Source organism: Xenopus tropicalis, chromosome 4 (genome assembly GCF_000004195.4).
Source record: "Xenopus tropicalis strain Nigerian chromosome 4, UCB_Xtro_10.0, whole genome shotgun sequence".
Taxonomy (NCBI): domain Eukaryota; kingdom Metazoa; phylum Chordata; class Amphibia; order Anura; family Pipidae; genus Xenopus; species Xenopus tropicalis.
Window position 1 is genome coordinate 58,819,099 of NC_030680.2, and position 27,467 is coordinate 58,846,565.

The 27,467-nt window shown below is 40.4% G+C and overlaps 2 protein-coding genes and 3 non-coding genes across 8 annotated transcripts in view; all 5 read left to right on the plus strand.

Moving 5' to 3' along the window:
- Positions 1-11,973: 11,973 nt before the first annotated feature.
- rpl13 (ribosomal protein L13) lies at positions 11,974-17,333 on the plus strand. 3 transcript variants are annotated; one of them, NM_203780.1, is given in 6 exon segments: positions 11,974-11,989; positions 12,949-13,065; positions 13,755-13,896; positions 14,367-14,540; positions 14,945-15,001; positions 17,132-17,331. In NM_203780.1, coding segments are annotated over 5 exon segments (636 nt in total). In that variant the 5' UTR covers positions 11,974-11,989; positions 12,949-12,961; the 3' UTR covers positions 17,291-17,331.
- LOC116410654 lies at positions 13,132-13,215 on the plus strand. The gene has a single exon (XR_004222568.1). It is a non-coding gene; the product is annotated as a small nucleolar RNA MBII-202 (small nucleolar RNA).
- On the plus strand, positions 14,235-14,312 carry LOC116410656. The gene has a single exon (XR_004222570.1). It is a non-coding gene; the product is annotated as a small nucleolar RNA MBII-202 (small nucleolar RNA).
- LOC116410655 lies at positions 14,801-14,884 on the plus strand. The gene has a single exon (XR_004222569.1). It is a non-coding gene; the product is annotated as a small nucleolar RNA MBII-202 (small nucleolar RNA).
- A 7,086-nt stretch (positions 17,334-24,419) lies between the features above and the next one.
- The window catches only part of cpne7 (copine VII), a 50,534-nt gene continuing 47,486 nt past the window's right edge, over positions 24,420-27,467 (plus strand). The window contains exon 1 of one of the 2 annotated variants that reach the window (XM_031900786.1): positions 24,420-24,600. The gene's annotated coding sequence lies outside the window, so the exon portion shown is untranslated. Of the gene's footprint in view, positions 24,601-25,145; positions 25,371-27,467 lie in introns of those variants that run through there. The other variant, XM_002933678.5, reaches the window with a different exon arrangement.

Consider the following 27,467-nt stretch of genomic DNA (forward strand, 5'->3'; position numbering starts at 1 on the left):
TTCAAGCGAGAAAGAGTAATACTTTCTGTTACATCAGAAGTGTAATTCATACCTAATGGAAAGAATGTCATATAATGAACCACCATCCATTTGAAAGAATAAGGAAAGTCATTTTGGCATTTTACTGCCAATAGATTCACCACCTAGAGAGTAAAGAGCCCTAGAATATCCCTCCATTTGTTTAAGATAGCACATGCCATTTTAGCTTTGTCTTCATAGCTTCTTGCTGTAGCTCTAACTGTTGGTAGCTCAGATTACACATTCCTAAGTGAGGGGGGGAGTGATTTTTATGAATTCTTATGGGAGGGGGAGCAGGAGAGAGCTGCACAGTCTTTGGCCCAGGGAATTAAGGATTTTTCTGAAGTCAGATACTAAAGAACATGTTTACAAAAAAAGGAGACAAGAAATCCTGTGTTTCTTTTGAGGACTCAGTGCAGCTTTTCTGTGAGTGCTTATGGCTGTATTTAAAGTCGTGGCCAAAAGTTTTGAGAATTACATAAATATTGGAAATTGGAAAAGTAGCTGCAAAAGTTTTTATAATAGCAATTTGCATATACTCCAGAATGTTATGAAGAGTGATCAGATGAATTGCATAGTCCTTCTTTGCCATGAAAATTAACTTAATCCCAAAAAAACCTTTCCACTGCATTTCATTGCTGTCATTAAAGGACCTGCTGAGATCATTTCAGTAATCGTCTTGTTAACTCAGGTGAGAATGTTGACGAGCACAAGGCTGGAGATCATTATGTCAGGCTGATTGGGTTAGAATGGCAGACTTGACATGTTAAAAGGAGGGTGATGCTTGAAATCATTGTTCTTCCATTGTTAACCATGGTGACCTGCAAAGAAATGCGTGCAGCCATCAAGGCAAGGATATTGTGGCTACTAAGATTGCACCTAAATCAACAATTTATAGGATCATCAAGAACTTCAAGGAAAGAGGTTCAATTCTTGTTAAGAAGGCTTCAGGGCGTCCAAGAAAGTCCAGCAAGTGCCAGGATCGTCTCCTAAAGAGGATTCAGCTGCGGGATCGGAGTGCCACCAGTGCAGAGCTTGCTCAGGAATGGCAGCAGGCAAGTGTGAGCGCATCTGCACGCACAGTGAGGCGAAGACTTTTGGAAGATGGCCTGGTGTCAAGAAGGGCAGCAAAGAAGCCACTTCTCTCCAAAAAAAACATCAGGGACAGATTGATCTTCTGCAGAAAGTATGGTGAATGGACTACTGAGGACTGGGGCAAAGTCATATTCTCAGATGACACTGCTTTCCGATTGTTTGGGGCATCTGGAAAAAGGCTTGCCCGGAGAAGAAAAGGTGAGCGCTACCATCAGTCTTGTGTCATGCCAACAGTAAAGCATCCTGAGACCATTCACGTGTGGGGTTACTTCTCATCCAAGGGAGTGGGCTCACTCACAGTTTTGCCCAAAAACACAGCCATGAATAAAGAATGGTACCAAAACACCCTCCAACAGCAACTTCTTCCAACAATCCAACAACAGTTTGGTGAAGAATGCATTTTCCAGCATGATGGAGCACCGTGCCATAAGGCAAAAGTGATAACTAAGTGGCTCGGGGACCAAAACGTTGAAATTTTGGGTCCATGGCCTGGAAACTCCCCAGATCTTAATCCCATTGAGAACTTGTGGTCAATCCTCAAGAGGCGGGTGGACAAACAAAAACCCACTAATTCTGACAAACTCCAAGAAGTGATTATGAAAGAATGGGTTGCTATCAGTCAGGATTTGGCCCAGAAGTTGATTGAGAGCATGCCCAGTCGAATTGCAGAGGTCCTGAAAAAGAAGGGCCAACACTGCAAATACTGACTCTTTGCATAAATGTCATGTAATTGTTGATAAAAGCCTTTGAAACGTATGAAGTGCTTGTAATTATATTTCAGTACATAACAGAAACAACTGAAACAAAGATCTAAAAGCAGTTTAGCAGCAAACTTTGTAAAAAGCTAATACTTGTGTCATTCTCAAAACCTTTGCCCACGACTGTACACCTTTCTGTTAAAGCTTACTTAGTTTTTACCTTTACTTCTCTAATTTAGATTGCTTCCAAACTTTCCCACAGAAGTGTAAACAATTGCCGTGTGTGGCCTTGCTAGAGTGAAAGCATACTGTGACCATTAAAGGACAAGTCAACCAAAAAATATAATTTTTGATCTAATAAAAGAAAACATAATTCTAAGCAATCTCGCACTATACATTCATTACAAATTTGCAATGGTTTTTTACTTATTTGTATATATAACTGCTATTAAAAGCAGTGTTTGTCTCTCCTTTTCTATTCTCTGCCCTGGTGGCTCTGGCACTTGAAACAGTGTAACTCAAGCCAGCAGAGTGACAGACCTGTCTTGCTGGAGGAGACTTACCTTTGCAACATTGTTTATAAAGTAACAACCAGGAGTTCAGCACATGCTGCTTTCAATAGCAATTACATTCACAAATAACTTTTAAAGCACTAAAAAATTCACATTGGAACGTTTCTTAGAATTATGTTTTCTTTTATTATGCAAAAATCGTTTTGGGGTTTGACATGTCCTTTAATACATATGAATCTATAAGGTAAAAATTGTTAAAACCACATTAAAAATGTCTTTGTTGAACTGTGGTATCAACAAATATTTATCCTTGCATTTGTCCAAAAAAGCACATGTGGGCCAACCCCCCCACATATCAGATGTAAAAAAGTAGTATTTTCTAGCTAAATGAATTGAAATAAAGGTGTCTCCAAAAATGTGTTAAAAGGGTGGTTCACCTTCAGGTTAACTTTTAGCATGTTATAGAATTGGCCTATTTTTAGCAATTTTTCAGTTGGTCTTCATTTCTTATAGTTTTTGAGTTATTTGCCTTCCTCTTCTATTAATTGCAAGTTGTCTTAGAATTGCACTCTCTACATCATACTAAAAGTTATGTTAAAGGTGAACAGGTCTTTTAATAGTTTATATACAAAAAGTGGGCCCCCTGGTAATACCAGGTGGCACATAGCAGTAATATATGCAGTACTTAAATCTTAGGCAGAGCATCTTAGGACATTTAAAGGGGAAGTAAAGCCTAACTAAAGTAGGGCAGAAATGTTGTACATTATGTTTTGGCCTTTGGTAACAGCCAAGGCAACCATAGCCCTTTAGCAGGGAAGATCTGTGCCCCCAGAAGCTCCCCATCTTCTTTTCTGCTGATTTACTGCACATGTTCTGCGCTTTTGTTAGTTACCAAACTTAGGGGACCTACTCCCAATATACTGTATATATAGTAACATAGTAAGTTGGGTTGAAAAAAGACATACGTCCATCAAGTTCAACCATAATGCCTATACCTAACCTGCCTAACTACAAGTTGATCCAGAGGAAGGCAAAAAACCCCATCTGAAACCTCTCTAATTTGCCTCAGAGGGGAAAAAATTCCTTCCTGACTCCAAGATGGCAATCGGACCAGTCCCTGGATCAACTTGTACTAAGAGCTATCACCCATAACCGTGTATTCCCTCACTTGTACTGAGAGCTATCTCCCATATCCCTGTATTCCCTCACTTGTACTAAGAGCTATCTCCCATAACCCTGTATTCCCTCACTTGCTAAGAATCCATCCAGCCCCTTCTTAAAGCTATATAATGTATCAGCCAGTACGACTGATTCGGGGAGGGAATTCCACAACTTCACAGCTCTCACTGTAAAAAATCCTTTCCAAATATTTAAATGGAACCTCCCTTCTTCTAAACGGAGTGGGTGCCCTCGTGTCCGTTGGAAGGACCTACTGGTAAATAAAACATTAGAAAGGTTATTATATGATCCCCTTATATATTTATACATAGTTATCATGTCACCTCTTAAGCGCCTCTTCTCCAGTGTAAACAGACCCAACTTGGCCAGTCTTTCTTCATAACTGAAACTTTCCATACCCTTTACCAGCTTAGTTGCCCTTCTCTGGACCCTCTCTAACTCAATAATGTCCCGTTTGAGCACTGGAGACCAAAACTGAACAGCATATTCTAGATGGGGCCTTACCAGTGCTCTGTAAAGGGGAAGAATAACCCCCTCCTCCCGTGAATCTATACCCCTTTTAATACAGCTCAAAACCTTGTTTGCCCTTGCAGCTGCTGCCTGGCATTGCTTGCTACAGCCAAGTTTATTATCTACAAGGACTCCAAGGTCCTTCTCCATTATGGATTTGCCTAGTGCAGTCCCATTAAGGGTATGCGGGGCTTGTATATTTTTACATCCCAGGTGCATGACCTTACATTTATCCACATTAAATCTCATCTGCCACTTAGCTGCCCAGATTGCCAGTTGGTCAAGATCCTGCTGCAGGGATGTCACATCCTGGATAGAATTGACTGGTCTGCAGAGTTTTGTGTCATCTGCAAACACTGATACATTACTCATAATACCCTCCCCTAAGTCATTTATGAACAAATTAAACAAAAGTGGACCCAGTACAGAACCCTGAGGGACCCCACTGAGAACCTTACTCCAAGTAGAGAATGTACCATTAACAACCACCCTCTGTACCCGATCCTGTAGCCAGTTTTCTATCCATGTGCAAACGACTTCACTAAGACCAATAGACCTTAGCTTAGAAAGCAGTCGTTTGTGGGGAACGGTATCAAATGCTTTGGCAAAATCCAAATAGATTATATCTACTGCATCCCCACTGTCCAGCTTCTTACTTACCTCATCATAAAAAGCAATTAAATTGGTCTGACATGACCTGTCCTTCATAAAGCCATGCTGATTACTGCTCATAATGCCATTCTCCACTACATAATTTTGAATGTGATCCCTTAACAAGCCTTCAAATAACTTGCCCACCACGGATGTCAAACTTACAGGCCTATAATTGCCAGGCTGAGATCTTACTCCCTTTTTAAATATGGGAGTGACATTCGCCTTCTTCCAATCCCTAGGTACCATACCTGATGAGAGCGAGTCTGAGAATATCAGAAACAAGGGCCACTGCAATTCTGCCCCTAGCTCTCTCAGTACCCGAGGGTGTATTCCATCTGGCCCCGGTGCCTTGTTTACATTTATCGTGTGTAACCCTTTAAGCACCATATCCTGTGCCAACCACTGTATAGTTGTATCGAATATAAGTCTGATTAGTAAATAATACAGATTATTAGTGCATGTCAGCTCAGAAACCAGTGCAATTAGCATCAGAATTTAAAAAATCAGCCCTGTAGCATCACTTCTAATGAAATCCAAGAGGGGTAGCCCCTGGGGCACCGGCGAGCCAAACTCGTTCCTTTTGCCGACCGCCAGTGTCCCCCCCTGACGCGATGAAGTTTTGTGCTCAGTGGAGGACATCAGTTGGGTGGCAGGGGCCCATGCGGGGGATGCAGGGAACGTGGCGGGGCCACCTTGGGGCGTGTGCCCTGCACCCTCCAGTCTGACCCTGCCCATTATCAAATGGATTCACCATCTCCTGCCTCACATAAAATGGATCAGCTGTCATTTGCGCCCAAAAGTCATGCCTTCACTGCATCTCATGTTACTGCTTCTGCGTATCCATCACAGTCCTATGTCTGGCTCCTTTTCTTCAGCCAAAGCATGTTTTGCTTTGCTCCACAAAGCTTTCAAATGAAATAACCTTGTCTCACAGCGTATTTCACTTAAAGCTACAGGCACAATTGCGCAGTTCTTCCATGTCAGCACTCTGCACCGTTCCTGAAGAAGTTGTCAGGAGTGCTTGGAAACTTCTGTTTTGCTACACAGCCCCTACACTTAAACCACAAAATATAAGTTTTCCCTATAACCACATATTATCTTGTAATGGGGAACATAACCATTTTGGTGACGTATGCAACATAGACTCAAAGGTACAATACACGGAAAACGTAATTTTCAGGCTATTTCCACACGGATACTTTCCTGTGGTAGATTTGCAGTAATCTTGGAGCCAATTTGACTTCCTCTTATAAATGTACAGAGAATGCACTAATTTATCTCTAACAGAGGGGCTTTTTTTTGCTGTCATCTATACATGATCAGAGTACCTGTATTTTAGGAGACTTTCAGAAATTTTATAAAAACCGCTAACTTTAGGAAAGCTTTGCAGTTTGTTACTTTGGTGTAGAAATGAGTCTTTAGCTGTGTTGGATCCATCAGAATGTGTACTTTCCAAAAATGTACTTTCCAGGGGTCTATGTACAGTTAGGGGGTCTTACAACACATACTATGCAACATATATATACAATGAATGCTGTACATACCACATACTTAGGTAAATCTTTGCATACTGGCATCAGACTGTTCAGTAGACCTCTGGCATTTATATTTAGGGTGAGGTTCTGCGAGATAAATGTGCCAAATTGCAACAATTTTAGGCTATTTTTAGAAAAGATTGGTACTTTAGTATAGAAAGGCTTCTTTACCCATGTTGGATTTGTCAGAATGTGTACTTTCTAAAAATATAGGGTTTTCAGGGGGGTCTTACGACACATAATACACAGTCATGATTTGGCAGGTGAGAAAACTTCATATGCACTATTTTCATTTGGGATCCATGCATATTGAACATAAAACTGTTCAATAGACCTCTCACATTTTTAGGCTATCCTATCAAGAAAATTTATGAGTTGAATTTCATATAAAACAATATATTTAGAGTTATGCAGGACATGGCAGATTTCTTTCTACTGTATAGAAAACATGCATTCAAAACATCCAAAACATAGAATTGTTCCAACCTTACACAAAAGAGCTATGGTGGCAATGATCAATTATATCATCAAATACAAATTCACAACCCAAGGAATTCAGCAATAGAATGAAGCAATATTTGATACATGCTTTTTCACCATATTTACCCCTAATGCTTGCGTTATGCCTGGGCAGTACGGTAATGAGGAAGGGTCACAACAGGGGATAAAAGGGCAAAAGACCCTCTTACTACAACTCATACCTGAGGTCCCAATTCTGTTGGGGGTGTGTGCCCAGGTTTCAAAACTCTTGCCTCAGGAGGACACAAAGGAAACTCCTAACTTGGTAAGGTACATAGGGTTTCTCTGTGTTTTAATCCCCTTTTATTTCATTTACTGTTTGCGGTGTTATGTGTATGTTTCTTTTTGTAATATCTTTGTAAATGCACTGTTTATTCTTGTAATATTAAATATAAAATTGAATAAGTTATGTCCTTTGGCTCTAAGACTCACTTGCTTGTATGAACGCTTGGGCATAAAGTGTAGTAACTGCTTGTCTGTATGTGTAGAGAAAAGTTGTCTGTTTAAATGCTAATTAACTAGTTGACTGCTAGCAGGAGAGTGTGCTTGACTGTAATTTAACTCTTTGGCTGCTAGAGTGCTTATTGAATTAGTAGAAGCTAACCCTAATTACAGTAAGAGAGTGTCTGATACATTTGTGTATTGGGAAATAGTACCTGTTGTAGAGTGCAGGGAGATATTCAGATTAGATTTCTATCACCTGTTAATGATAGATGGTGGAAGCGAATAGTTACTTGGGGCGGTGGTGTGTTTGGGGGTGTCTGATGTTAGTCTAACCTGTGTGAAAGGTGACTGAATATAACCCCTTGTTTCCCCTTCCCTTTGTTACGTGCGTTTGAGAGTGGCATGATCGTGACAGCTTGTATTACAAAGACTTTATAAAGAAAAATAATTTACCCAAGGGGCCCAAATCTTCCAGTACTCTTTGCACTTATTATAATATATATATGTCAGTTCCTTTAGTTTCTTAATTTCCTCCATTTGAATCAACTATTCTAAGAACGTTGGAGGGGATGTTGGAAGTTTCCCCTTTACCAATGTGCAGAAGTATCATTGGAGCATCACCTATATTGATATTTTTGTTATATGGCTTCTATAGCTTTCCAAATATTTAGACGGAACCTCCTTTCTTTTAACTGCTGGAAGTACCTACTGGTAAATAAAGCCTAGTTAGCATATCACTCCTTCTCCAGTGTAAGCAACTTGGCCAGTCTTTCTTCATAACTGAGTCTTTCCATACCCTTTTATCAGCTGAGTTGCCTTTCTCTTTACCCTCTTTAACTGAATGATATCCCATTTGAGCACTGGAGACCAAAACTGAACAGTATATTCTAGATGGGGCCTTTCCAGTGCTCTCTGAAGTGGAAGAATAGCCCTCCTCCCATGAATAGCCTCTCCTCCCATGAAATTTATGCCCCTTTTAATACAGCTCACAACTTTGTTTGCACTTGCAGTTGCTGCCTGGCATTGTTTGTTACAGCCAAGTTTATTATCTGCGAGGACTCCAAGGTCCTTCTCCATTATGGATTTGCCTAGTGCAGTCCCATTAAGGGTATTGCGTGCTTGCATACTTTTACATCCCAGGTGCATGACCTAATATTTATCAACATTAAATGCTACCTGCCACTTAGTTGCCCAGATTGCCAGGTTGTCAAGATCCTGCTACAAGGATGCCACATTCTGGATGGATTACCATTTCCATTACAAATAAAACTGGGGAAAGCAATTTAACTCTAATCCTAGCTGAGGGCTTGTGACAGAGTGCAAAGATTCTTTGTCTGGTTATATTCCCCAAGGTCCAGGAGGCTCTATCAAATGCTTTTTCCACATAAGTGTTAAGTATAAGTGTCGGGACATGCTTTTCTGTAGCATACTGCATAAGCAAAATAATATCCTTTCATTACCATTTTGGGAAAGAATGAGTTGAGGAGTTAGTTTCAGCCCTTTTGTTCTTATTATCCTTACTTTCATTAAGTTTGTATAATGTCTGATAATAGTGAAAACCCTCAAGTTTGTATAATGTCTGATAATAGTGAAAACCCTCATGATTTCCACTCATAATAAATGACCTTAGAAAAGACCTCAGAGTCTTCAGTAAAAGATATATGAGTTAGGGATTGCATTTTTCTTTAATATTCTAGTGCAGTCCCAACTTTTGTGATACCGAGGGCCGGACTTTTTCTGGCCTACATGGAGAAGGGCCGATAATGTAAGTCAGTGTTTACCACTCCCCTTTTTTTAAAACCACACCCACTTCACACCCTTAAATCCATATGCTTCCTTCTCCCCTGTGGATAACACAGCAACCCCAGCACATAATTATACACCTTAGGGACCATTTAATGGCTATTTCCAAATGCTAACAAACTCCCAGAACAAACCCCTGCCAGGTTCACCTCCCACAGGCGGCATAGGGCAGGCAGAGTATAGCACACACAGGCAGCATAGGGCAGACAGAGTACTGCCTATGTATGCCATACTCTGCCTGCCTTACCCTGCCTGTGTGTGCCATACTCTGCCTTCCCTATGCTGCCTGTGTGTGCCGTACTCTGCCTGCCCTACACTGCCTGTGTGTGCCATAATCTGCCTGCCATACCTTGCCTGTGTATGCCATAATCTGCCCACCCTATACTGCCTGTGTGTGCCATACTCTACCTGGCCTATGCTGCCTGTGTGTGCCATACTCTGCCTGCCCTATGCTGCCTGTGTGTGCCATAGTTTGCCTGCCCTCTGCTGCCTGTGTGTGCCATATTCTACCTGCCCTATGCTACCTGTGTGTCATACACACAGGCAGCATAGGGCAGGCAAGGACATACAGTGACACAATTCACTGCTTCTATAGTTACAGCTGAACAATGTTTAATTTTATTCTGGGGTCTATACATGCCAGGTATTTTGGTGATCCTATGCACAATAGGCATCAACCACAATAGACTGGAAATTCATATTTGATATGGGTTATTTTGGTACTTAACAGGGGTGGGCCTAATGACTATTGCACCATAGGCAAGCCCATTAATGCACTGCGCCCCACATTTAACAGGCGACGGCAAGGCATGACAGCTTTCCTGAACTCTCGCAAGAGTTCTAGGGAGAGTTTAAGAAAGCTGTCTTGTCCTGCCTCTGCTTATCTCCTGTGCAGAAGTTTCCTCTGGAGTCACAGAAGTACCAGAACTAGGGGTAAATAGGCAGAAGAAGTATGTGCCCTGCACCCCCCAAGTGTTGCACCCTAGGCACGTGCCTCTTCTGCATAGCCCTAGTTTCGCCCTGGTACCTAATGATTTGTGGGAGATACGAAGTTGCAAAGTAAAAGTTCTGAGGTGATCTTTCAGAATTTTCATAAAGTTTTATAAAAATCTTTACGTTCAGAAAAGACTTGATGTATGGTTATTAAGAGTAGAAAGACATGGTTACCTATTTGAATTTGGAAGAATGTGTACTTTTCAAAAAGGTATGGTTTCCCTGGGTTAAACCTGAAGTTACAGGATTTTTTCAGCTTTGGAAAAAAGTAAAGTATGCTGTACAGTATATTTGATAATGTATTGCTGGGAGTTTTTGATCTATAGATGTCATAAACAGGGGCAGGCCAAGCCGACTGGGTGCCCTAGTCAACCTAGTCAGCTACCTCACCCCTGCAACCTCCATTCTCCCCTATCCATGCACATTCACATTGCAGTCGCAGTGGGGCAATGAGCCCTCCATGGGCATTGCAAATGACAATCGCTGGGGCAATGACAAGGGAGCGCAAATTAGAGGTAGGCAGGAAAAGTACCTGCCTGGTGCCCCCTCGTTGTTGTGCCCTAGGGAGGTGCCTCTTCTGCCTACCCCTAGTTTCCGCTCTGGTCATAAATCTCTATAAAATGATATAAATCTGTTATTGGTGCTTTCGAGAGACATAGGGACCCATTCATAAAAGCATACTACTTTTTGCTACTAAAATTTGGAGTAACCATGATAATTTCTGATGCGCGAAAATATCGTGGTTGCCATCACGAAAATTTTATATTAAAACGATCGTAAACTGCACGAAAACCTTTCTGCCTTTGAAACTTCAGTGCATGATTTTGGAAGCCTTCCATAGAACTCAATGGTATTCTGCAGATCCATGTACTTTACAAAAGCAATAGGTTTTCACCTGAAGAAGGGGGTAACCCCCGAAAACTTGTGCCACTAACTTTCTGCAATAAATGTGTTGAAAGGCATGGCCGACAAATTGGTGTGCTTCTTCCCTTTGTAAAGTACATGGAATGGCTTGGGAGCAGCTGAGGAATTGAAGCACCCTATAGAAGTATGTAAGTGGTCTGCCGAATAATTTTTCTATTGTTGAACTCTGCAGATTCAACCTGGCCAAGATAGTCACTATACCAAAGCTTGAATGAATTCCGAAATGGTCATAGTCTTTGCGAAAAATATGACTTTTTCGTTAAAGTTAACAAAAACCACAAAAAAAGTTGTACAATTTTAACAATATTATCGTGGTCATTACGAAAAGTTCTAAAAATTCGGAAAAAAATGTTTTTTTTTCTGAAAAAAAAATTGTGGTTTCATGATTGGGCCCCTTAAGGCTTTCCAAATCAGTTGGAATTTTTGTGCATCAAACTAAATATTTTTCTGATATACAGCTATTATAATAATAGCAATTATTTTTTTCTTTGGAGCTCTAAATCTTGTTCCAGTAATGGAAATACACAAAAACCAGGCAGATTTAGAAAGCTCAGGTTCTCCTGAAAAAAATATGTATTGGTTTAAAAAGCATAGAGCGTATACAATACGCAAAGATCTTTTGCCACCTAAAGGGTTAAACGCATTGTATTCCTATAATTAACTGTATATACTGTGCCTCAGCTAAAACGCAACTACTATTTAATAAGCCTTCAGTGAGACGGAAAATAAAAACATAAAGCCTGTTTATTAGTAACAATAATTGATTTACACACTACGTCCCAATCATTTGGAATGATTTACAGACAATAAACGGCGATGTTTCGGCTTCTGCAATATCATGTTTCAGCGGAGCGCAAAACTTGCTGCCTTCCACAAAGAGCTTTGCTTCTAGCCGCCCATGCACTTTTATACCGAGAACAAGTGTAACATTTACTACATAGCGACGCGGCGCTACTGAACTCTTTGGGCGGAAGTGTATGCAAGGTCGCCTTTCTTTTGATTGGCTGCCACAAATACTCGGCTTTGGTTGGCTCGAGTAGTACATATCCCATGATGCAGCGGGTTGCTTCTTCCTTTCTTTTCCGGCCATTTTCTCCCCGTAGAGGTATGTAATAGAGAGCTGGTATCCCGGCTAACTCTATCCGGGGCCATCCTCTTATGTTCGTGTCTTTTTCACGCCGGGTACTGCTTAGTTGGATCAATGGCCTCCAGCGTGTTAATACCGTATGCAGTTATTTAGGGTAGAAGTGTTGGAACTCTGAGCTTAGATGGCTTATGCCCCGGCCTGCTATGTAGTCAATACGATGCGTGCGTTCTGGAACAGAATATGACGGTGGCGGTGCTAAGAAATAAAGTAAAGGCTAGGGCGATTGTTACTACTATGCCGCGGCGACAGACTTAGTGCCGGTATCTGGATTCTCGTGAAATCTCTGTGAGGGCCGTGTAGCCGGCCATTGGGCGCCAGCGGAGTTACTGTGAGGCTGGAGCACGTAGTTAACCCCAGCTGCACCTCAGCGCGTTGTCGCCGTTTAGCTGCCCCTCTAGGTGTGGGTTAATAATGTTGCAGTTTGGCGTGTGTCCTTTAATAGATCGACGTGTAATTGATGTTCTTTACCATGACGTCTAAACCTGCAAAGTCTTTTTCCTGATGTATTTGACTTTCCTAAAACTTAATTGATCCTTGAGTATAGTTATGGTAACTAATAAAGTGCCACCTGGGCTAATATTGCTGCCCCTTTGTGTGGGCTGGTACTTGTCTCTGATATTTACACCCCCAGGGTTGGTAGAACTGGTAGCTCATAAGCTGTTGTACCATGTGTCCTGAGTATCTGAAATATGGAGAATAAATATATAGTAAGATTTGAGTCTCTTTAGAAGTGGTGTTTTTTTTTTTTTTTTTTTTCAAGTGAAGCAGTGATCTGTTTAACCTGGTTACCTTGTGCTAAATGGAAATCTATTTTTTTTTTTTTTTTTTTTCCAAATTGAATAATAAGAAACTTCACATCACAATTTTGTGAGCTATTTCTGCAGGTTTTCTCAACAGCCCTTTAAAATTCTTTTTAGGGATTAAGTAGCCATGGCCCCCAGCCGGAATGGCATGATCTTGAAGCCTCACTTTCACAAGGACTGGCAGAGACGGGTAGCTACATGGTTTAACCAGCCTGCTAGAAAGATCCGCAGGTAAGTACTTTTTTTTCTCTTCTTTCTCCCCCCCCATTGGGCAAATTTTCTATCTATGGTCAAATGATGACAATTTCTCCGGAATCTCTGCATCTTTGTGATGATTTACAGTTTGAACCCTTTTCCAGCTGATGACCATAGTTCTTGTGACTATTTTTGGTACTGGACCCACTAGTTGTACTATAACTATTTTGCCATACCTATATGTTCCTGCTCTGAAGATGCTTTCAGCCATTTTTATTTTCTTAAAAACAACATTGAAACATTGCAACCTATGTTTCTGACCCTCTGAAAGACACTAATCCTTAATGTACAGTGTAACAGCACAGGGAATCGAAAAAATTATTTTCCATTCTGCTATCATAAACAGGCACGTACTGGGATTCAAATAGACCCTGGCATTTCAAGTACACGGAGACCCATGCAGCCCCTCAGAAACACAATAAATGACTATCCATGGCATTTTACAGCAGACCCTCTGGTGTTTGCCATACCACAGATAGCTAGTCTGGATTGATCATAACCATTATTGGAGTAGGGTGGGCATTTGTTGCAGTCTTGAAAAGCTGTGTATGAGGTTTCTTGTGCAGCCCTGTCTTAGGACTTTTTCATGTGCAGCCTTGTCTTAGGCCTCCCTAGTGAGTGCTATTGTCACACTTCATAACTTGGTCAATCATTGCTTTTTGCAGACGTAAGGCACGCCAGGTCAAAGCACGGTTGGTTGCCCCAAGGCCTGTTTCAGGTCCAGTCAGACCAGTGGTAAAATGCCCTACTATCAGATACCACACAAAGGTGCGAATGGGCAGAGGCTTCAGCCTAGAAGAGTTAAAGGTAAGTGATTTACAGACAAAGACTGGGAAATAAAAGCTTGTTAAAAGCGTGCTTGATATTACTGTGGGAAAGGATAAGCTGTGCTTTGAATATAGTACATTGAAATTAAGTTAGCTTGTAGTAAAATTGCTATAACGCTAAGGGCCCTTTGTGGTTTTCCAAATACCCCGTGCCATAGTTCAAGAGTAATAGACTGCAATGCCATGGCAATAATCTGGAGCTTAAGTTTTGCTTGAGTATATAATTTGCTGTGCTAATTTTTAAGCTTGCTGTTTTGTTCTTTCAGTGAGTTCACTGAAAGAACAGCTTTTGGTAGAAAAAGTAGACCAGTCACGTGATGACAATTTCTCCGGAATCTCTGCATCTCTGTGATGATTCCTTTGAACCCCATATTCTGATGACTGTTCAGTTTAGACTCTTAATGTTCTATCTTTAGTGCAAATACTTAAAAGTGCATTATTCTGCCACAGGCTGCTGGTATCAACAAGAAAGTTGCCCGCACCATTGGCATTTCTGTTGACCCAAGACGCCGCAACAGATCTACAGAGGGCTTGCAAACAAATGTCCAGAGGCTGAAAGAGTACCGCTCCAAACTAATCATCTTCCCACGCAAACCTGCTGCACCCAAGAAGGGAGACAGCTCGGTAAGTATATTTTGAGAGCTTCACTTTATGACCATGACCCAGAATCTTTTTAATGTACTGATAGAGCCCTGTTTTATGATGGCTCAGAATTTATAGATGTTTCCTTTAAAATTCCCTAACTGTCAAGGTTGTATAAGTTTTTTCACTTAACTATAAAGCACCAGCATATTCTGCAGCACTATATATAATAGAATCCTTAGCCGTTTACTGTTTATCATTTTGAGAGAGCATAAGTTACAAAGTAAGGCTTTGCAGTCAGTTGATGACACTTTCTCCGGAATCTCTGCATTTTCTGTGATGATTTGTGGTGAACCCTTTTCCAGCTGATGACTGTATACTTCAGTGGATGTTAAATTATGTCATTTTATTTGTATTAAGATATCATTTTGTGTAACTTCCTGTAGGCTGAAGAGTTGAAACTGGCTACTCAGTTGAAGGGACCAGTCATGCCAATCCGCAGTGTAAGTACACTTTTAAGTACAGGGGATGTTCTAATACACAAATGTCATATGTGTTAATGTTGATATGGTCTCATGGAAACCTTGGTGAAACATAAATAGTTTTTGCACAAATACAAACCTGAAACTGTTGTTGTTGCTAACCACCACTAAGCATTCATTTTTAATTGGAGTGACATTCTTCACAGCACCCCCCCCAATATTTGGCATACATGCTTTGTACCTTCCCAGTATATAGTGATGACATGTCCATGTTGTTGCACTTTGTTTAATCAGGTGAACATGTAAATTAGCCCTTAGATTAAGATCTAAGGGCAATGGCGCACTTAGGGCTCTGCCACACGGGAAGATTAGTCGCCCGCAACAAATCTCCCTTGTCACGGGCAACTAATCTCCCCGAACTACCTTCCCACCGGCAACTTACATTTTCGCTGGTGGGATGGCAATCCGGGGAGATTAGTCGACCGCGAACAGGGAGATTTGTCGCGGGCGACTGATCTCCCTGTGTGCCAGAGCCCTTAACGATTGTCTTATCTGTATTTAAGCTAGTGGCAAAACTTGATACCTCCTACGTGCTGCCCAATATGAATGGTTTTTGTCTGGTGGTGACGGGCAGTTTTGATTCACATTAATGACTGGTAGCACGTAGGGGTTTATAGCATTTTTCCACTGGATTAAATGCATACCTTGAGAAACTATATATGCCATTTCCCCAGTGTAACTTTTAATTGGCTGCTGATAGTCCATTTGTAAATGATTGACCAGTCCTTGCAGCATTAATATACTTGTCCCTTTTGGGCTGTTAAGTCTTTTATTGGGGCCTCTCCACTGTAGGAAATAGAGTATTTTTATTGCAATAAAGGTGGTAAAACATCAATCTTAACGAAAATTAAGTGGCTCAGTACTGCAGGAGGAAACCTTCTTAAAAAGACTTTCTAAAGCCCTTTTTTATGGCTCACCATTAATGAATGTGAGCCCAGGTATATAATCTAAAGGCTCTCCACCAAAACTTGTTTACAAATAGCGTAATAGTAGGCTCACCCAGTGACTTATATGGTCCAGGTGTGCAAACCCCGAACCCTCCACCTCCAACACACAACTTTTAAACTATAGGGAAAATGCACTCACCAAAGACAAGTGGTGGTCCAGGTGCAGCACCCCGAACCCCTAGTTTGGGGTGTGTGCAAACATCGATTGAAGGAGAAATGGCATGCACTCCTTAATCCACTAAAACTTGTATTTATTGTAGATATCTAAAACAAGTCCTTCGAAAAATACTATGTATATGATTACCTATTTTTTTTGAATATGAAACGCGTCAGGACTTCGTTTTAGATCTCTACAATAAAGACACGTTTTAGTGGATTAAGGAGTGCGTGCTATTTCTCCTTCAGTAAAGGTGGTAAGCCACAGATTAATTTGAGCTATGAATATCTTTAACAACTGTTGAGCTAGCAGAGTGTTGGTGGTGTAACCAAAGCATTACTGGTACTGGAACAAATAAACTAGTTTCCTGGCCTAGTTACATCTGCAGTCTTGCGTGTAATAGTGGCTGGCACATTTTATTTTAAGTCTACTGAACAGGATAAGGCAGTTAAAGGTTCCCATGCTTAATTGTTGGTGTAAGAAACATCTAGTGCACAGCTGCCTGGCTAGAGGCATGTGGGCCACCATGATAGGTGTGCCCCCAACCTGCCCAGCAGCAATCCTCATTCAATTATTTTGATATTAAATATTTAACTCCTTAGTGCTTAAGTATTGCTATTTTGACTTGTACAACAGTTGGTAGTTGTAGTCCAAAACCATCTGTAGGTCAAGGAACCGAATGTTTAATATTTTCCTGTAGCTTGGTTTAGCCCTCTGTGATCACCTGTGCTTATTAAAAAAAAAATAAAAAAAAAAATTCCTAATTGCAAATTAATGTTCACCTTTCCTACTAGCTTTGTAGGCATCGACATTGGTGATATACTTAAGGAACATCTTTAGTGTTGTGATGTGCAACCGAAGTCTCACAAATTTTGCACTTGGTACAGGATACTTAGTGACATCACATCTTTGTTTATTGTAAACTTGAGTTCTACCCTTTTGCATCTTGTTTCTTGTGCTTAATTTAATTTTTTTCTGCTAACCCAGGTGTACAAGAAAGAGAAGCCCAGAGTCATCACTGAAGAGGAGAAGAACTTCAAAGCCTTTGCAAGTCTGCGTATGGCACGTGCTAATGCCCGGCTCTTTGGCATCCGTGCCAAGAAAGCCAAAGAGGCTGCAGAACAGGATGTTGAGAAGAAGAAATAAGTTTTCCAGAACTGTTAATAAATTCGAAACTTGGTGTAAAACATGTACCTTTAATTATTTTTAAATCAGCAGTCCTCTGCTGCAGTCACCTATGTGTCAGTGTTGGCAAAGAGGTTGATAGGAGTACAGTCTTACAGTTACTTTTTCACATAACCTTACTGCGATGGTCGCAAAGGTTAGGTTGTGCTTTTGGACCCTATATTAGATGGGAGAAAAACCAAAGCCAGCTTTAATTAATTTTTACAGGCTTAATTTGTAAATTATGTTTTAAAACGGATCACTGAGAATATCTTTTTTGCTTGTCCGGTTGTGTGGTGGAACCCACTGCAGTCTGACAGGCTAATTAAATGCAGTAAATGGCAAAGGTGGCAAAAGACTTGCCCTTCCCAAAGGTTTTCTGAAAGCTTTAAATAGGTATATGTATATTAACCATTACTTTAAATGAGCCAAGTTCTATAGCAAAAGAATTAATACATTTCTTGCTTGTGTGCTGGGAAGAAGTCCCCCCCCCCCCCCGTATCTGTAATGTATACTGGAAAAGGTTATTTAAAATGTGACTGACTGATGGAAATTTTTCAAGGGACCAGCACCCTATTAAACTTAGTAGAATATCTACATCTAGCTCCCAGCTGGCCAAAAATATGCACTGTGAGCTATCCATAAATTCCTAAATTTGGCTGGACTGTCTGGACAATTTTCCCTATACTGGCTGACCTGTCCTGGTTAATTATTGGTACTGTCAGATTTGTTACCAAAAGTGAAAAGATGGTGGGACTCTTGCTTTTATTCACTTGCTGCTGTTCCATTTGCTTAGTTGATTGTCATGAATAAATAGAACAATACAAAGGTGCCCATACACACTTATGTTCCATTTCTACAGCCTGTGGGATGCATGGTTGGAAACTCTGCCTGGTTGGCAGAGGATACTTCTCACTGAATACACCAATAAACCTGCATGGAGGCAGTTTTTTTGCACCTACTGAACCATGACTATCAAACATTTTCTGATATTGTACTTAAAAGGAAAAGTAAAGCTTTACTACTTGATGTTGCCATTGGTATCACATAGTCCTGGGCTGTCCAGCTGATGGGTTCTGCTGGATGTGGCCCTCCAAAGGATTTTCATGGTTCCAGAGGTTCCACACATTCAATATATGAAATTATTTTAATTTAATCTGGCTCTAATATGCTCTATAAGGTATAATTGGCCCATTACATGATCTATTAAATCACATTCTGTCAAGACCAGTGCCATCATCCAATAGTGTTTCCAAGGCTCCCATTCAACTTGTACATACACACAATAACAAACATTTTCTTATATTGTACTGCACATTTAGCAAGTATAGATATCCTTGGCAAATACAGGGTTGGCTGATAGCTGTTTGGCCGGTAAATAGCTGTTTGGGGTAACCATTGTGCATTTTCTTTGGGTAGTGTACAGGCAACCCTGGAGGTTGTGTTGCTCTGCTAGTGGCATGGGACTGCAAATTTGTCCTCTTTGGGAGTGATACATACACATGCATGAAGGCCAAACAAAATTTTCAAGCAATGGCCCTCTTCAACACCGAACCATAAATGTACTGATATTTTCATGGAGTACCCTATAGGCTAAATCTCATTGGTTTTAAAGCACAACCAGAGCAACTGCTGATAGGATTCTACCTACAGACTGATTGACCCATATTGGGGCCCATTGTAGTAGTTTTGATGGTCATGGTTCAGTAGGTGCAAAAAAACTGCCTCCATACAGGTTTATTGGTGTATTCAGTGAGAAGTATCCTCACTGGTTACTCCAATAAACCTGCATGGAGGCAGTTTTTTGCATCTACTGAATCGTGAGTGACTTCCTTTTTTGTATTTTGCACTTAATAGTTTTGATAGTACCTAGAAGATTCAAGATCCTTAGCATAACATCTAAATACTCAGGCAAGATTTAGGTGTGTTCACCAAATTTGTTTGCATTGGCTGTACTGGATTATGGAACAAGCCTTTCCCTTTTGATTGCTGCACTCCTACGGTACCTTTAATGTAGTTCAAATACTAGAGGCACAATAGACATGCCAACTATCTTGGCAACAAAACTAGTGGTACAAAAGTTTTGGCTAATGGGGTGGCTTTGCTAAATTTGCACTGGAGTTCCTAGTCCTCAACTAATGCCATTGCTTCTCTACATGTCCTGGTAAATAAGTTCTTGAACAGTTTTCTCAGGCTTGGCCTCCCACTGAGCAACTCACAATTGATATTCCTTAGGATATCTGAGCTTGCATTTGCCCCTGGCTTACTAGGCTCCATTTAGCCTCCCACTGTGTAACTCACAGTTGATAAACCTTAGGATATCTGAGCTTGCATTGGCCAATGGCTTCCTAGGCTCCAGCCTAAGGTCCATACAGGCCCCTGTCACAACAATACAAGAAGAGCACAATTTTAAATATTGCAGGGAACAGGGCAAACAGGTTCCAATATTTGGCCTCTCACCTCCTTGGATGGTTTACTATTCCCAGCATTCTTCTTCCCTGTTTCAGTATCTGATGGGCTGCAAGCTGGGCAACACTGCTAGAAAGTTTTATTGCACCAGTTATACCCCCCAGCATAAATTACAGCTGCCCACCTATAACTCACCTCAATCAAGAATTACAGCTACCTATCTACTAACACCTTGTACAGCAGGCATTGTTTCTGCCACATCCTTTCATATAATAGTACGGCCCTGCCTCCCAAGGTAATTCTGACTCCTTTAGGGTTCTAGAACAAGACCCTATTTAGTAAGCAGCTTTTATTCTCTTCTTCTAAAGGAATTTATTTTACAGATGATGAACTTTCCATTATTCTCTGTATATTTGCCATTTGCCACTGGGGGGCAGCACATCCCCGTTGGATGTGCACAAGAACCTATAAATAGAAAACCAGTGCACATGACAGACAGGCCATCTATTGAAAGTACCTGGCAGCTTAGACATCGTGCTTCCTGTATTGGGGACGGTTATTTCTTTTCAACCAAGGAATTGGTTATATAGCATTGACAGAAGCTGGCCACTGCGGCCACACTAAAGGATTAGGAGTGGGTATTGCAAATGTCTTGGACCTCATCTAGTTGGGCTATATGGGAAGGTAGTAATTAAACATAATAGGAAAGGGTCTAAAACCAAAAAATGGCCATGTAGGCATAGCAACTAGATCTTCAACCCCAAAAGGAACAAATATTTTATTGTATATGGGAACTATACACAAAATTTTTCTCTAAAGCCCTCAACCTCTAGCCTTAGCCCCCTGTCCCTGAGGCAAAAATATGGCTGCCTTGATTGTTGTAAAAAGCTTTTAATCTCAAAAATCTCTAGGGAGAAGAGTGCTATGTAGACGCTGTTCTAATATGTTTCATTTGACTCTTATGGAGACTCTTCTCCATATATTGTTTATCTTCTCTTGTTCTAAGGGAGCGGAGCTTCTGGTAGCAGACACACACCCAAATGCTACCACCTCCCTGCACTTACCTTAAGCATTCAAACCAGGCAAAGGTTGGATTGCTACTAGCATTTATGTAGAGTTAAACTTTATTAGTAAAGGAGCAAAAGGGTTGAAGAATGTAAATTCTGATCACTCAGTGGCTTCTTTTGCTGGACCTGGCACTGAAGAGGCGATGGCGAACCATCATTTCTGTAGTAATCTGTAGTAGTACTGCTGTAGGTGTAAAACAGACATGACATGATCACTCTTTTTATGGGTTTTGGGGATAGTAGAGGTAACCACAGGATGTCAAGCTTATTGTAGCAGGGCACTAAGCTTTCTCATGACATTCACTGTTCTGCTGATGGTGGTTTAGAAAAAAGTTTATGATACCTTAAATATTTTCAGGCAGAATACCTGAATACTGATTCTTTGTGATAAATACAGAAATGGAGGGGGGTGGAGTTGCTCTTTTGAACACATTTATATTGCTTTTCATTTAAGCTCCTGTTCATAAAATGTGGCCATGGGGTGGGGGCAGCTTCCTTATTAATTATAAAATATGCAATGCATGTGTTTTGCAGCATCAGCTGTACCTCTTCATGCTCCAGAGGACTCTTGCCTAATCCTTTGATATGTCAAGCACATTCATTTGCACAGTGTAGAATATATAAAGAAGATAAAAGCACCTGAGTTCAGTTGATGGCATTAGAAGAGGCCATTTGTGCATAAAAAATGTTCCCCTTCTGAGTGTGCAGAATGCCATGTTGTAGCATTTGTGCTGTGCTATGTTATTTACAAAGTGACTGGAGATGCTTTTACATTAGTACAATTCTGAAATGTCAGGTATATGTTGTTCTGTGGTTGGATGAGATTCACTTTGGATGAAATTCGCTGGAAATCTGCGCTATGTCAGGAGGAATTAGCAGTAAGTATCAGGCCATAACCACATAATAGAGGCACATCTGTCCATGCAAAAAAGTAGGCCTCTGCTGACTAGTATTTTGCTGAAGGTGGTGGCATTTTTGCTTATGGGCCCATGGAGATTATTGACCCCAGCTGATTTATATCTGTATAAATCAGAATGTATTATGCATTTGAGAAATGGCAAGTAAGCCCAAAACAGGTAAGTAGATTTGACTAAAATCTGCATTTCAGGGTTTTATGAGTTTTGAAAAAAACCCTCAAATTAATTCAAAGTTCTTCCTTGATTATCAGCATATTTACAAAAAAAAGTTCAGTCTGCAATATATCAATTTTTTTTTAAAACTTTAATGTTAAAATAGTTTGAATTTGGAAACAACAGCTCCCATTGACATCTACAGAATCCACCATCCGTGAATTGAAATTTATTTAAACTCAAATTGTGTAAAAATGTGAATGTTAATAAATCAGACCCATAGGGGCTGATTTACTAAGACACGAATTCCGACCGAATTGGAAAAATTCCGATTGGAAAACGAACATTTTGCGACTTTTTCGTATTTTTTGCGATTTTTTCGGCGCCTTTACGACTTTTCGGAAATTATCGCGACTTTTTCGTTACCAATATGATTTGCGCGAAAAAACGCGAGTTTTTCGTAGCCATTCCGAAAGTTGCGATTTTTTTCGTAGTGTTAAAACTTGCACGAAACGTTGCGCCTTTTAAGTTTTAACGCTACGAAAAAAGCGCAACTTTTCGCGCAAGTTTTAACGCAATGAAAAAATCGCAACTTTCGGAATGGCTACGAAAAACTCGCGTTTTTTCGCAAAAATCGTATTGGTAACGAAAAAGTCGCGATCATTTTCCGAAAAAATCGCAAAATACCAATCATTACGAAAAAAACGCAATCGGACGCATTCGGCCCGTTCGTGGGTTAGTAAATGTGCCCCATAGTGTTTTGCACATTAATAAATCGTTTTGCAGAATAATACTGCCTTTCAGCTCTTGCCATTTGTTGGAATTAAGCTACATGGTGCTGAGACAGGGACACTGGGAGTAAGCCTGGCAAACTATTCCTGAGCCACTATTAGTATGAGCTGCTTATTTGGCCACATATTTGGTGGAGGATTTGGCTAAATCTAAAAACTGTAGCTGACGCTGCATTTTTATAATATTATCAGCCTGTCTTTTTTGGGGGATCACTCAGATGATCACGATACTCATAGTTAGATATCTAAGGGCTGGATATATTTTATGGTGCTGGGATTGGGATTGGCACTTTAAAACATTCCTTTATAACATCCTTGGAAAAAGATTAGTAAACAAAAGGAACACTTTTCACTGCACATGTGGCTTCTGCTGCCATAGTGCTGCTTAAACATGGGTACAGTTACTCCAGTTCACATGGTGATGGGAAAATGTAGTTGTTTGGTTATATAAGGCACTATTTGCATAACCATTGGAACTGTTGCCACTATTATAATTGTGTATCCTACTAGTACCATGAGTATCAGGAGTGACTAGGCACACATATAACTAGAGAAGGTGTCATTATTAGAGTAGCAAAGTGTGGGCCCAGGAGTGTAACCTGTATGCAAACCCTGGAAGTCTCAGAGGCACTTGCTACTGTAATTACCCTGTAATGTATTCACATAATAGCTGCTTCCTTAATGATCAATGTAAGTTAAATATTTAAAATATGTATTTAATGGCTGAAACATACATTAAAATGTCTGGTTCTGTGTGAATGTGTGCATTCTATAGCCATCAATATAGTTTTAAAGACATACAAGAAATGCAGGTCTGGACTGGCAATCTGTAGATTCTGGCAAATTCCAGAGGGGCTGTTGCAAGATGCCACAGACAGTCCCTATTTATTAGGCTGGTGGGGGGCTATTTGGGCATCTGTGTTCTTAAAATGCCAGGACCTATTTTGAGTCCTAGCCCAGGCCTGATGGAATGAACTAATTGTTTATGTTTTTGAGCATCATTTATTGGATGTACTAGCCATTAAATAGACATACTATTTTACCCTATACCCTGACCTACAGGCAAATCATGGTGTAAAGGTGCCCAGTTACATATAAGAAAAATCTGTGCCCATGCCTTGCGCTTCAGAATTTTCTTACAGAAAAAAAGTAAATATCCAGTGCTGGGGCTGTTATTTTTGCCATTCTATGAATTTCTATGAAATTATTAAACACTTCAGTATAAAATTCATATTCATCCAGCTCTGTGCTTCTATGTATACATTCTTGCAAGTGCATATACTTATGTTATGTAATTCAGTACAAACAGGTGTTGTGCCTGGGGAAACAAACCCTTAAAAGTGGCAGCTGTGATGTAGGGCATTATGCAGAAGCAGCCAGGAGGCTGGATTATATCTGGGCAATAATGCATGATTTCTTTTGCTTGCCCTTTAAAACTGTGCTAGCTGAAACCAATATTTGCATAATAACAAAAAATACATCCTCTGATATGTCTGCAGTAGGTAGGGTAGTGAGATATTCATGTGCATGTCTACCCTAGCATTGCAGTGTCAAGCCATCCCTGTATATTTGTGCCAATCACTACCAAGTCTTCAAACCAAATGAAAGTGATACTGGGGAGTTTGAGTTTAAATGCATAATCGCTGAGCTGCACTGAGTGGGAGAGAGTGACTGGGTACAGACACATCATCAGGGTCCCTAAACAATTCCTAATTACCAGTATATTTCTCTTGCACAATGACCCCTGACACCCCCTTCCCTCATTATCTACTAAATAGCAGCTAACAAGATGCTGATTGGCTTCTTTCCTGCACATCAGGCTGCCTGTCAGAGAATGGTTAATTTGCTTTTATGAGGCTCTGGAAACAACACAGGACATTAAAAATCTATGTAATTCAGAAATTAGAAGACATTGGATCAGACACCACCATATGATTCTGGGAATTGCACTACAGGTATGTTGGGCAGTATTAAGAGTTTAGCTCAAAGATTTGGGGAAATATAATTCTATAAAGCTTTATTGCTTTCAGTAAGGACAGTTGTTGTCCTGCTTTGGTGCTGAACTGGTTAACACAGGACATTGGTAGGAAATTCAGAATGTAAAAATCTGCTGTTGATCTGCTGTCTACTGTAAAACTATGTATGAGGAATAAAATAGCCTAGATAAGGTGCCTAGAGAATTCTGTTTTTTTTGTTTAGTTAAGAATTAGATTGCACAGAATTTCAAGCTCGTACCTAGGAATGGGGGTTCCTTACTGCTAGCTCTTAGGGTTTTTCAGAGAAAAAAATCTTCTCTGCTTTGTTCTGATTTCACTTCTATTTTTACAATTCTCTTCCCACTCTGTACAACGCTGATGAGTATGTTAGTTCCCTTTAAATAAAGTTAATTGTAGGATTGTATTGTATCAGAGAGCTTTAGTCTCACGAAGGTTTAGCAGATGCACTGAAGGAAAAGGAAGGATTTGCAGGAGAAATAGGAATCCCTGTAAGTGCTGTGGATCGCACTGTCATTGGGGGTTTAAGATGTACTGAGAGAAGCAGACTGGCAGTGAATGAGTTAGTGCATTTGAAGGCTCCCTCTTAGGGTGTGCAGAATGAATTGCAGGCTGTGTGAGATGCTTAGGATACCAAATCAGATACAAGGAAGGCTACTCTACTGAACTCAGCTCTCTCTGGCTGTCAGGACCACTAAGGAACTGCACAGGAGCTCCACTGGGGACACAAGGTAAGAAGAAAGGGAGCCTGACAGCACAAACACCCCACTTCCATACCCCTGCTTGTGATAATTATTGGAAATAGAGACTACCTAGAGGGTTATATTCTTTTCTTTTTCTTAGATCACACTTAGAAACCACATCTCCTATTACGAAATTCATGTTGGTACCATGATAAAAAATTTGCCATATAAAGAAATCACCCTGGATCCATTGATAGACACTAACAGCCCTGGATCTGGCTTGTTAGTTTAAGAGTACAGTGTTCTGACTACTGAGGCAGCATAATAGAGCTGGTTACAAAGTGCAGAGATTTCAGAGAAAATTATAAAGTGCTCTGATTGTTTGCTGAATGCTGAGATGATTTATAAGGCTACCAGGTGCTTACATTTTATGGTAACAAAATGCCAAGATTAAAGGTATTGGAAAAAATGAACTAAAAATGATCCACATAATATATATACATCAGGTTGCAAAGTGCTGGCATTATATACAACATTAGAAAGTACTGGGGAAAGATGCTGTCTATGACGGTGTTTGAAAAAATGAGAACTCCAATATTCAATTTGGGATTGGTAACTTAGTGTGGAGAGAATACAGCAAATGGTTAGCAGTAGAATACTAAATATGACATTTGTAGACAGTGTGAATTCAATTTATTATATGTAAATGAGAGTGGCTGAGTTCCCATTTTGAATTAAAATGTTCTATGTGTGTGGGGGGGGGGGAGGTTGTGCGCAAACTACTGAGCAGCTGATCTCAGAGGGGGATTGAAAGTGTTGATAATAGAAGCTATAAACTTGGCTGGGGGAGCAATGTGCCAGGTGGGTGTGTGCTGACATCAGTTTGTATCTGAACACAGAGCTTCAAATGAATGAATATTGTCTTGGGGTGGGGGTCTTCTTGTAGGATTATATAGACTGGCAGCAGCACGGTTGCATTTAGATAATCACACTCTGGCACTCGTATAGTCAGACTTGGGAAAGGAAGAACATATCAGATATGTGATATTAAACACAACTTGCCAGTTGGCACATAGGCATGGATACTAATTGCTGGCATTAGAATTTGTTTTAATGACTAAAAATTTCCATTTCTACAGGGCACAGATTATTGAGGCACAATGTATAAAACTAGGCGCTGTGGCAAAGCTATACTGCATGCTGTGTGTGAATAAAGAACACTTTAAAACTAAGTGTTAGGTTTACATAATACGCTGTATTTCTCATTGCTTTGGTTTGTGTACAGATCTTCTATATCCTTTAGATAATCTAGAAACACAAATATAAAAAATGTTCTGTTAATCTGTTTAGAGCACTGTGTAAATGTGCATCTGTGTTACTGAGACCTCTATGTGCCCAGTGCATGCCAAACCCAGTGTTTGAAGAATAATTTCATGATATATTTTATTAAATATTGTGTACATTCATGTCCCTCTGTGTGTCCCTCTCAGTGAACAATGCTAGTTTTCCATTATATGTGCCCCACAGATTTTGGGGCTCTGGCTAATGGCCCACAGCATGGCAGCAGGGGTCCCTCTAGCCCTCCTGAGGCAGGGTCTTATCATTAAGTTGTATAGAACCCCAAGGTTCTGAAACATCTGGGTGGGGGAGAGAGCCTAAGCATTTAGTTGTATAAAACTGAAGTGGCTCTGGACACATATATTCTGGGTGCCCTAGGCAAAACTACTTACCCCACAATATGAGCAGTTTTGCCTAATTTTCCTCAATTTATTGTGAGTTATGCCTTTTGGATCTATTCTTTTTTTACCAAAGTTTATCTGCCTCACTTTCTCCTCCATATGCTCTACCCTCAGTTTTCTTCTATCATGTTTTTTCAGTGGAACCAAGAGATTGTTTGAATAGAAAACACAAGGGGGTTACACATTTCATAGATATCCCCGAGACAGCTAGGTGCTTTCTGCGGTTCCGAAATAATCTATACTTGCCACAAAATGGTAACAAGTTCTAAAGGTACAGTTATTACAACAGGATTTAATGCCTCCTTACAGTATTCAAACTGGGTGTGCCTACTTTGGCTTTATGGCAATTTTATAATTGACAACAAGATTAAGTGTAGTTCTAGTGAGCTGAAGCAAGATAGGAGCT